This window comes from Salmo trutta, chromosome 29, assembly GCF_901001165.1.
Source record: "Salmo trutta chromosome 29, fSalTru1.1, whole genome shotgun sequence".
NCBI classification, from domain to species: Eukaryota; Metazoa; Chordata; class Actinopteri; order Salmoniformes; family Salmonidae; genus Salmo; species Salmo trutta.
Genome location: NC_042985.1, coordinates 35,433,274 through 35,444,670, shown reverse-complemented (window position 1 = coordinate 35,444,670; position 11,397 = coordinate 35,433,274). Strand labels below are relative to the sequence as shown.

At 45.9% G+C, this 11,397-nt stretch overlaps 1 protein-coding gene across 1 annotated transcript in view; it reads right to left on the bottom strand.

The window, feature by feature from the left end:
* Window positions 1-1,520: 1,520 nt before the first annotated feature.
* Window positions 1,521-11,397, bottom strand: part of LOC115167475 (matrix metalloproteinase-15) — a 20,140-nt gene continuing 10,263 nt past the window's right edge. Inside the window, exons 5-10 of the mRNA XM_029721913.1 lie at window positions 9,981-10,142; window positions 9,268-9,569; window positions 5,851-5,989; window positions 3,933-4,083; window positions 3,530-3,648; window positions 1,521-3,022 (exon numbers count right to left, since the gene is read on the bottom strand). Coding sequence (XP_029577773.1) covers window positions 2,544-3,022; window positions 3,530-3,648; window positions 3,933-4,083; window positions 5,851-5,989; window positions 9,268-9,569; window positions 9,981-10,142 — 1,352 coding nt within the window. The 3' untranslated portion in view covers window positions 1,521-2,543. The remainder of the gene's footprint in view (window positions 3,023-3,529; window positions 3,649-3,932; window positions 4,084-5,850; window positions 5,990-9,267; window positions 9,570-9,980; window positions 10,143-11,397) is intronic.

Below are 11,397 nucleotides of genomic sequence, written 5' to 3'. Positions count from 1 at the left end.
CTCTTGTTCCCCTTCTCCCTCTCTGGTAAAGTCTGTCAATCCGTTTGGACCTCTCAGAAAATGAAAAGAAGCCTGCTTTGGTACAGAGAAGGCCTAAGATTCGAGGCTGGGGGTTAACAATATTTTAAAACACCTGCTATTTTTAAATGAGAGGATTAGCTGACATTTCCTGAGTATGTTCAGAGGAATAGTTCTCTAGAACAAGCTCAGCGAGAGAGAGTTAGGGAGAGAGAGAAAGAGAGAGAGAGAAAAAAGCCCTCCAATCTATTTAAATCTAGGGGAGTAGGGTATTACAGAGAGAGGGCTCATTGTGTGGTGCATTACTTGAATTATATTTATTAAAACATTTCAGGAGGCTGAAGTATAGTTTGTTCCAAGTATTTCTCAGATGAAAAGTGTTAGTCAATCTCTTACCCACTGGGCACAGACGCTATTTCAAACTCTAGTTTGATTTAATTTTGGTTGAGTTGTCAACGAAGTTCAATTCAACATGAAATCAACAAAACATTTCAGCATGTCATTCCCAGCTAGCACATAACGTTCTGAGAATCATATTTCTTCAAGCTTGGTGAGAGCGTGGTTGTCCTAAGGTTATTTTGCATAAAACCTTCCCACAATGTTCTGGGAATGGTGCAGGGTACCCAGCAAGCACATAACGTTCTGAGAACCATATATTTCTTAGGTTGGAATGTCAGTACTGTTTCCTATAGGTTTCCTCATGGTTCTATTTAAAGTGATGTTCTCCAATTGTTCAGAGAACGTTAAGAAACAAAGTTCTTCTGTGGGAATTTCAGTACTTCAGCATAACGTTTTCTGCAGGTTTCCTCATGGTTCTATTTAAAGTACTTTTCTCAGAAACATTAAGAAAATGTTCCATAAAATCCCACAAGAAAACATTAGTAATGTTCAAAGAACGTTCTAAAAAATGTTATTTAAAAACATATACATTCCGTTCTCAGCATCAATGGACTAAGTCCATGGATAGAGAGCAGAATACCATAAGTTCCTAAGAAGGTGAATTTCCATGTGTCCTATCTGTGGTTGGAGTTCAAAACAGTTAACCTAAGCTAGCAGTAGTATTAAAAGTCTTATTCCCAGAACTTTATTTAATTACCTTCAAATAACCTATAATTTCCACCTCAGAACATTAATAAAACCTCACAGGACAACTTTCAGGGAACCATAGTAAAATGTTCTCACAACCTCCCTGCAACCGAAAAATTAACATTCCCAGAACAGGCAAAATGTTCACTTCCATTCTCAGAACGTTTAAAAGACATTCCGTTTTACTATTCAGGAAACGTATGGCTTCTTTCCCAGAATCAATGGATAACCAAAAACTTCTGTTCCTACAACTTCCAAGGAACCAAATGTGCTAGCTGGGTTGGATTTAGGTTAAACGTTTGGTGGAAAAATGTCATTCCCTTACGTTGATGACTTTTTGCAAATCCAATCAGTTTTCCACATTGATTCAACATCCTCACATTGAAATGATGTGGAAACAACATTGATTCAATTAGTTTTTGCCCAGTGGATATTCATTCAATACCCCCTGTCTCTCTCCTACCTCAGTACCTCAACTGCTCCTCCAAGTCCCACACAGAGTCATTTCACAGTGAATTGCCTTTGTCTTAAAAAAAAATAATAGGAAAGAAGCACCTTTCTTTTCCAACCCCTCCCTATCATAACAACTCAAACTCTCATTGCCACGGTTAATAGGACCGAAACAAGGTTAGAAATTAAAAAGGCACCACGGGACCGTGTTTGGTTGAATAAGCCAAACATTTGTGAAAGTTGTCTATAAAGTATGGACAAGATTTCCAATATCATCCATGGTGCCCTTGAATTAAAAACAGATGAGAAAACCAAAAGTTCAGTTAGTGGCTGTTCAACATGGAAGGTGTAGTAATAAAAGGCATTGGGTGAGTTGCAGTTCAAAAGTGACACTATTTACACTGATCTCTCTCCTGTTGATACCTGACGTGCAGTAGGCCTGGTTCAGCTGAAGGAGTCCTGAGTGAGGGAGGAAGTGGGAGGGAGGGAGGAGTGGGAGAGGGAGGGGGGGCTCTCTGCTTTTCACAGAATCAAACCTCCTTCACTCCCTTCATTCTGTGCTGCAGTCTCTCTCTCTATCGCTCTGTTTTGTCTCTGTTTTCCTTTCAAAGGCTAATCCAAAAACCAGATGGAAGTTATCTCAGAGAAACCCACTGTAACGGGCGGAGAGAGAGAATAATGCAGACACTTCCTGGTTTAGAAAAAAAGACACACACACAATATGAACCAAACAAAAACAAAAAACAATGTGCAAACTTTCTGATATAAATAGACTACAGTCAACTCATTGGGTAGAGCACCATGGGAGGGGAACGAGTTATGTGTATGTGTTTATGTTTGCTGTGTGTGTGTGTGTGTGTGCGTGTGTGTGTGCATCGTGTGTGTGTGTATGTATTTGCACGTATGTCTCTACTACCATGTTTTGGATGAGAAGATAGATGAATGAGCGTAGGGTTCAGGTTGTGGGGGGGTATTAAGTGGGTCAGAGGTCACACCCAGTCCTGCATGGAGCGTTTGCAGTGGACCAGAAGTTTGGGAGTTCCTTTCCTCTTCAGTGTGTTGATGATGGCGTAGATCAGTCCCAGGATGCACAGCACCAGGACCAGGGGTACTGTCACCATGATGATGTTCATAGTGCGCGTCTCGCTCTCGTCGATCTTCAGCACCACGTCCACCTCGTTGGTCTCCTCTTCTCTCTCGTCCTTATAGTCTACATCGTTGGTACGGCCCTGATCCTTGTCCCGCTCCTTGTCCTTCTCCTTGTCCCGGCCTGCGTCAGGGTTGAAGGGCGGGCGATCCACGTCGGGGACCTTGCGGCCTGCGTCGGTGTCCCTGTCTCTGTCTGGGTCCAGGTCCACGCTGCAGCCCATGAAGTCCCTCAGGATGGATTTAGGGTAGCCCGGCTCACTCTTCATCCGGTGGTTGTCAAACTTCCAGTATTTGGATCCCTTGTAGAAATATGTATAAGCTGGGAGGGGAAGACAGGGGCAGAATGTTATGTACTAAATACACTATTATGATAATCAAATACTTATCCACGGCATTGATTGGGACAGTAAACACAGTACGGTTCTGGGGAAAAGGAAGACAGCAAAAAAAAAAAAAAATTCTTCATCCTTTCAAGATAATGTTACTTTTCCCCCTACTCAGCTCATAAACTACTACAAACACCCTACTCATATGGTGTTTGCAACGCCAGGGTTGGGGGTTCGATTCCCACGGGGGACCAGTACGGAGAGAAAAAAAAAGGATGAAATGTATGCATTCACTACTGTAAGTCGCTCTGGATAAGAGCGTCAGCTAAATGACTAAAATGTAAATGTAAATAACCTTATACTAAGCGCTCTTTTCTCTCTCCATCCCTCTCTCCCCCTCTCTCTCTCTCTCTCTCTCTCTCTGATTGACCAGACCCACCCTCCTTTGTTAAGAGTGTTCATTACTGGCATTCTCTTGGCCTCACTCTCGCCTCTCTCACCTCCATCATCGCTGAGGAAAGCCCCCTTGGGAGAGGACGGGACCGCAGAGCCCCACACACTGATTGGCTTGGGGTAGTCCTTGTCTACCGCACGGGACTGTTCGTTAAAGCGCCAGTACCTAGAGACGAGAGGGAGAGAATAACAGTATGTTAAACCACTATACAGCACGTATGTTAAATCAGGCATTCATGTAGAACTCAGGGTGTATGTGTCTTCTAAGCCCCCCAAAAAAAGCAGTCAGCACACGCCAAGAGATTATGTGATCGTAATCGTGCAAAAACATATTCCGTAGCCCCAAAAAATAAAAGACAATTTACAGTAGTGAACACATGATGGAAACTCCTTCTGTCAACATGGAAAAGGGCCACAATTCACAGATAGCTGGGAGAGTCCCTTCCTTACCAGTCTCCTTTGAAGAAGTATGTGAAACCTGATGGTTCCCACCAGATGGCTGTCTCTATCTTGTCATAGGGGATGTCCCTTCCGTAGTCTGTCAGCTCCTGGGGGTAACCAGGCTCCAGGTTTGCCTCCCTGAACAACCAGTACTTATTCCCTACAGGTGGAGGAGAGGAAGGGGGAGGAGAGGAGAAGTACAGTGGTGTAGGAGGGGTGGGGGAACAGACACGTCAAGGAGATGGGTGGGACATGATCATTCGGGAGGGAGGGATGGAGAGAAAGAGGGAGGGAGAAAGGCATTCATGGTTAACGGCCCTTTGTGGAGCATAGGGACTTTCCCTTTCCAACAGCTACCACTCATGAACCTGGAGATCGCTATGGAAACGGTTAACCCGTCATTACATTACAGTCTTGTTTATTTGCTGGCTAGCGTGCACCAATAATGGACATTATAGAGAGTGAAATTGTGTTTATGCACAGCTTTGGTTAGATATAACGCATTTGAAGTGGTTAGAGTGGAGGACATGGCAAGTCGTTTTTTTTATTATTGTTTTACAGTATGTTAGACACAGAGGCACCATCCGCGTGCCCTGCTTTCTATTCTCCTGGCCCAGTTCTACACTGAAAACAAAACCTTCGCAGTCAGCATCTGGAGACAAACGGCTGACGCAACTCTCTCACTCACATCTGCCAGATGTTGCAGGCCAACTTTTGGTCCCTTCAGTTTCTTTCCTATGGCTGTCATCCAAATTTCAGAAGGCCTTGCCAATGACATCATTTGCCCTGAAGACTTTCTCAGGGAGAGCCAGCTGTCTTAAAGAGCTACAGCTCAAATATCTCCCCAAAAAGCGGTTTTCGCTATCTTCGTCTGTCTTTCACCGTTTCTGGTTACAAAATTCATGGAACAAAGTGATGCCAGCGGGATCTATAATAACCTCTACAGACAAAATCATATTGAGTAGGTTCTCCTAAGGATATTATTACATTTGTGGTTTAACAATTGAGGAGGAGGTGGGGGGAAATCAATAGAAAACCGCAATGAAGTCTGGGCAAAAAAATCTTATAGCCTCAAAAGCACTTTTTATGTCAACCTAATGAGGGAAAATGATCTAAATGAAAGTTAAAACCTAAAGTGTTTGGGGGCATGGGACGGTTTCTAGGGCAACGGTGCAGGGAGGAACGAGGTAGTTGTGACCGAATGAGGAGTCTGGGGAGTATTACAGCTCGAGCCAATGGGCATTCACTGCCACCAAGGAGGTCTCATGTCTAGCCCAATCCGAATTGCATTTCAGCGCAAAACTCCAGGGATCTCCAGTCCTCCCATTTCAACTTGACGATGTCATTATCTTTTCCATTTAGACAGAAACATAATCTCTTCGATCAATGCAAAGACTGTTTGTCCGTAATATACTATTCGAGGTTACAATACATTTGGGGATCCATGCTAAAGTGAATGTGGAGATCAAGGAACACTTACTATCTGCAAAAACAAGTGTTAATGTGGAATTAGCATTGTTCACTCACTACTCAACTGTAATTAAATTGTAATGTGGAAAATACTAACAGCTTTAGGTTTAATCTCCAAGGCACACTAGCGTAAAAAGAAAATACACACGCTACACACACAGAGGACTGAAACAATGTTTGTGAATCTATTTTAGTATGAGCAACAATGCTTCATTATAGTGTAACCAAAGCTTTCAGTTGTTTTGTCATTGCTGCTACTTCAACACATTAACCACTAGACCAGTCCTCTGAGTTGGACTATTTCTCCTCTGTTTAACCCAAATAAAATAAAAAACAACAATGACTAACTGTGTGTGTGTGCGCACGCGTGTGTGCGTTCGTATGTATGCCTCCGCGCCTGCTTGTAGTCTTACGTGTGCGTACACGCGCGGTACAACGATTAGGAGAGTACAAACACCTTTAAAGAAGACAAATTTCCCATCGTGTCTCTCGTAGGCTGCATCGATGTCCCCAGGCAGTCCCCTCCAGAAGTGACCAATGGGCATTGGGTAGTTGTCCAGGACCCTGTTCCTCCGCACCCTCCAGAACCAGCGGCCCTGTCAGGAAAGAGCGGGGAGAGACGTTAGAGGGCACATCCACTGGAGCTCTACTGCTCAGCCTGACCTCTAACCTCTGACCCTGCCTGCCTGTGGCATGGCTCTCTGGAGCTCCAGACCTAGCTGGGAGCTGCTGCCTGCACAGCAGATATGGAGGCAACACTGCGTATCAGCAGTTTAGTACCATCGCGCAATCATTAAACTGCAGAAACATTATGGGAGAGAGGAACAGAGAGTGCCAAACATGATGGGCCATGTGCCCGATAGTTCCTGAACCTCTCCTCTCTATCAGAGCCTGTTCAGCACATTGCCTGGAGGAGGAAGTCTTCACAGCCACGTTCAACAGTTTGGATCAATCAATAGGAGAAATACTTCAATAACGTACGCATACACTACATACACTACATACACATCTGCGCACACATGCTCGCTCGCTCGCTCTCTCTCTCTCTCTCTCTCTCTCTCTCTCTCTCTCTCTCTGTCAGTGTGTCCTCAGTAAGTCCCTAGTCACATGGTGCGGTGGGCGTCCGAGCTTGACCTTCACATTCCCTCCATCTCGTTGGCTCAGGCCCAGAGCTTGAGATTACTTCAGATCTGTCTAATATAGAAACCAGACCCAGGAACGCAGCCAAGGGCCTCTAAATTAAAACCGTCTGTTCTAACACCCAGCCCCCACCCCCCCTCCTCCTCTACATCCACTAACCCCCCCACCACCCCTCTCCACGCCACACACTCCCCCCTTCCATTTCACCACCATGGCACAGTCTGCAGTGTCTAAAAGAGAGGGCAGGGTCCAGTCTATAGAAAGAGAAAGAGAGGGCACATTGAGTTCCATTTAAAAGGTGGGGGAAACAGCTGTTAGCCCGTACTCTCTCCGTCACCTGACTTTAACACAGGCTCTGTTCCAGCAGCGTTTGGGGTTCAGGAGAAGCCTGGTGCCAGGTGGTCGGGGCTCCCAAGCGCATCCGAAAGCCTGCACTACATGACAAGCCTGCCAGAACGGACAATGAAATAACTAAAGGCAATGCTAGAAGGCTATTAATACCCACGACCACAGCACTGAGCATATCGCGTGTCCAATTACTGTAGGAACTGGTTTGGGCTTGCTGCATGTTGCACGAGGAGCGTTTTTACGAGTTGGACTTTTAAATAAAGTAGTTCAACTGATTGAACTGTTCTGTTTGTTTTAAGTCAGCACAAAACATGTCTGAAACGGTACAAGAGGGATATCGTCCTCTCAGTGTAGGACTAGGAGTGCTTTCCAAAAACGACCTCACAGATCTGCAAACTCATTCATTAGCGGTAAGTTAATAGCATTGGCTGTCAGCATTAATGGTAAAAGCTAAGAGTTGCATCTTCCTGGCAGCAGCTCTTGTCTTTGTCCTTCAAGCGGGGAAGCGCAGCCTGTTGGTGAACAGAACATAATTTAAAGCAGACCTGCCCTGCATCCAATCTACTCCAACATGGAGAGGCAGGAAGAGAAGAGAGATGAGAGAAGTGTAATTACGATTCTGAAGAAGAAAAAAAAACACCCGCACAAGTCAAATGTACTGACTGTGGAGCCTCACAGGAGCACAAGAGGAAAAAGATATGACTTTCAGTGAACGCTACTCAATGTCAGAGACAGTCTGGGCTCGATGGTACCTTTCCTAAAATAGGCTGAGGGCATGAGCAGGAGACGGCCTTGTGGAGCTACAGTCTGCCGTAAAGCTAATGCATACTACTTCAAATAAAGCGCGATGTCAAAAGAGCACAGCACAGTCAAAGATGACTCTTTTCCCCCCTGCTCTCATATCTTCACACCCCTCCAACTCTATGGTGTCTGTCGTGTACACCTCCTCTGCCCTCTCCCACAGAGACAGTTGGACAGAGAGACAGATAACTGAAAAGGCAAATGACAGTTCTTGGGGAAAAAAGAGACATCCAACTTATGTAGATCCACCCGGAAGTAAGAGGAGTGCAGTAGAGGGAACGTGGCTCTTTTCAGTGCTTGACTTGGACTGAAATAGGAGCCTGCCCTGTTTATATTTATATTTAGGTGCTAGATACCTTTGAGCTAATATTCTAAATGAAGTGCAGGAGCTTAAGCAGTAAAACATTTTAGGTGCCGGTACTCAGCTCCGGCGAGCACCTGCCCAAGTCAAGCACCGGCTCTTTTCATACAAAAGAGAAGAGTTGACCACATCAACTGAAGCATAAACAGTGAAATTCTCTCCAGCTGTCGGCAAATGGCCTAACAAATGGTTCAAATGAGAGCCATCTCCGCAGCCCTGGACTGGTTGGTCCTGCAGTTGTTAAGGCACAACTGAGACCTGTTCCTCTGCTCTTTACTGAGCTCCATGTCATAAAATAGAACGAGTCTGGGGTTTTACAGCCTGCTTAGGGCCCAATTGAACCCAGGCCCTGAACCACCTGCCCATAAGGCTCTCCAGATGCAACTAACATTTACATTTTAGTCATTTAGCAGACACTCTTATCCAGAGCGACTTACAGTAGAGAATGCATACATTTCATTAAATGCATTTTTTTTTTCATACTGGCCCCCCGTGGGAATCGAACCCACAACCCTGGCGTTGCAAACACCATGCTTTACCAACTGAGCCACAGGGAAGACTAACCTGGGTATAACAGCTTTTACTGCACTAGAGACACAGACAGACAGCATCGTGGTTATCACGCCCACTGGCTGCAATAAGACCAGCCTTTGATCAAATGACCTACTAGATCAAATCAAATTTGATTGGTCACATATTTAGCAGATGCTATTGCGTCTGTGGGGAAATTATTGTGTTCCTAGCTCCAACAGGGCAGTAATATCCAACAATACACACAAATCTAAAAAGTTAAATTATGGAATTAAGAAATATAGAAATATTAGGACGAGCAATGTCGGATTATGGAGTATAATTATAAATGCATTTGTATAAATGTGACGGTATGTATAGACCATAGACAGTATATGGATAGAATATGTAGTATATCTGAAAAATAGTATATGTACAGCAATAGTTAAATAGGATGGTCTTGACTAGAATATAGTATATACATATGAAGTGGGTAAAACAGTATGTAATCATTATTAAAGTGACCCGTATTCCGTGACTATGTACATAGGGCAGCAGCCTCTAAGGTGCACGGTCGAGTAACCAGGTGATAGCCAGCTAGTGACAGTACTGTATGTAGGTCATGCAACCGTCCAAGAGCATCTGTTCCTTGCAGCCGCGCTGAGACTGAATCAACTCATTTCATATGTGTAGGGGGCAGTGTGAGGTCCTCACCTTGAACACAAACATCTCTCCCCTGAGCATGGTGACCGCGTCGAAGTTTCCTTCACAGATGTTTGGGCCGTAGTGGTCTGGGCGGTCAGTCGTGCGGGGCTTGTCTGGCCTCCGGGGTGGGGCGTTGGGGGGAGAGTTAGGGGGAGATCTGGGGGGAGTGTTGGGAGGAGAGTTGGGGGGTGACTTGGGGGGAGAGTTGGGTGGAGAGTTGGGTGGAGAGTTGGGGGGTTTGGGGTCTGGCTGGGCTGGCCGGCGAGGAGTGACAGTGGGAAGAGCCTGGGTGGGTGTACCGTCTGGCTGACCTAAAGAAGATAAAGTGATAAACGCATGAAATAAAAGCAGTTAGAGGCTACTCTCCACTCCAAAATCCTAAAAGGAAATCAAGGGCTCAGAGATTTGTCCTCCAACTGATCTCATAATTGGTAGCTGTGTCCTGGTTTTGCCCAAGCTAGATAAGTGGATATGTGAGTCAGCAGGCTGATTTTCCACTTAGAGCAGTGGGAAGGAGGCATGTAGAGTGGAAACACAGACCTCAGACTATTCCAGCTTCAATCAGGGTTCCAAACACAGGGGTGCCCAGGGCTGGAACTCCCCACTCTTATACAGTTATACTGCAGTGCCCAAATCAGACTAAAACACTGAAAACCAAAGCTCTTACAGCCAACATTATCAGGTCCATATACCAGTAGTTTTGTGGCGGAGGCCCAACTTACCATATATCTGTTGTATTCCTCTGAGGTCATCCTCAGGCAGTTGAAAGTCGTCCGTTTCCATCCACTGGTAGAAAGGAGCCATGATGGCCATTGGGTTGTTGGAGTGTTCCAGGCCCAGGGCATGGCCCAGCTCATGTACCGCAACAAGGAACAAATCATTACCTGGAGAGAGAGAAGAGAGAGAGATATATATAGAGAGAGACAGAGAGAGCGAGACCGAAAGAGAGAGAAAGGAGGATAGTCATTATCATACTCAAGGCACTTAAGAAGTATACACCTCGTCACGACTTAACCTAAAATAGACAGCGAGTGAGTAAAGTGAGAAGAGCAATGACCTGAGCTGTGGCCACAAGCAGGAAGTGCTAACAGAGTTACTGGTATCACCCAGGAGGGAATGGCAGACAACGAGCGATTCGGGCCATTCAGGCAGCATCTCACCCAACGTGTCTTTATTCATCCTCTCTCTCCACACGCTAACTAACCGTGTGTTGACTTGGAGAGCTCGGGGCTGGAGCTGTGTGGAGCTGGGGCTGGGGCTAGGGTTGGACCTGGGGCAAGGGATGGAGCTGGACCGGGGGCTAGGGTTGGAGCTGGGGGTGGACCTGGGGTTGGACCTGGGGTTGGACCTGGGGCTAGGGTTGGAGCTGGGGGTGGACCTGGGGTTGGACCTGGGGCAAGGGATGGGGTTGGACCTGGGGCTAGGGTTGGGGTTGGAGCTGGGGGTGGACCTGGGGATTTGGGTTTTAGTTGGGGGTTGGGTTGGAGGTGGGGGTTGGGGGGGGAGTTAAGGGGTTTTCCCATTTTGACCCTGGTTATTGTTCCCCAGAGCTGGCCAAGTGAGGAACACAGTTACGTCATTCTAACTGAGACTACATGGCGGTGGGGCAGTAGCTCCTCCCATTGGGGTTGTGAAGTCAACGCAGAAAAATGGGCTTGTTCAGGGTTTTTAATGGTGTTAATGGTGCGCTCAGGCGATAAAGCGGTCGGTCTAATGTCTTCTGATAAGCATCAAGACACGCACTCCTCGTACCCTAATCAAAGCCTGCCGTTGTCCTACACAGAACGACAGTGATGCATTGTCACTGCAACAGAGAACACATCTGTGACACAGTGACCGCCACTTCAACCGCCCTCCACAAAGAACATCCTGTGGACACCCGCAAAAAAAAAAAAGCAGATGGAAATCGCCTTGAATTTAATTGACCTATCCTATAGGTTCGCCTTTTAAGTTGGGTCCAAGTTATGGCATGGTACTTTCCCAGCAAATGACACATTATTCCATTCCAGTATTAATCGACATTTAACCTGATCTGTGGGCCATCCTGTCTGAAAGGGAGGCTGCGGGTGGTTAGTGAGATGTCTGTAGGGATCACTCTATTATATTGACAGACAACATTATGTCATATGGCTTCTGTCA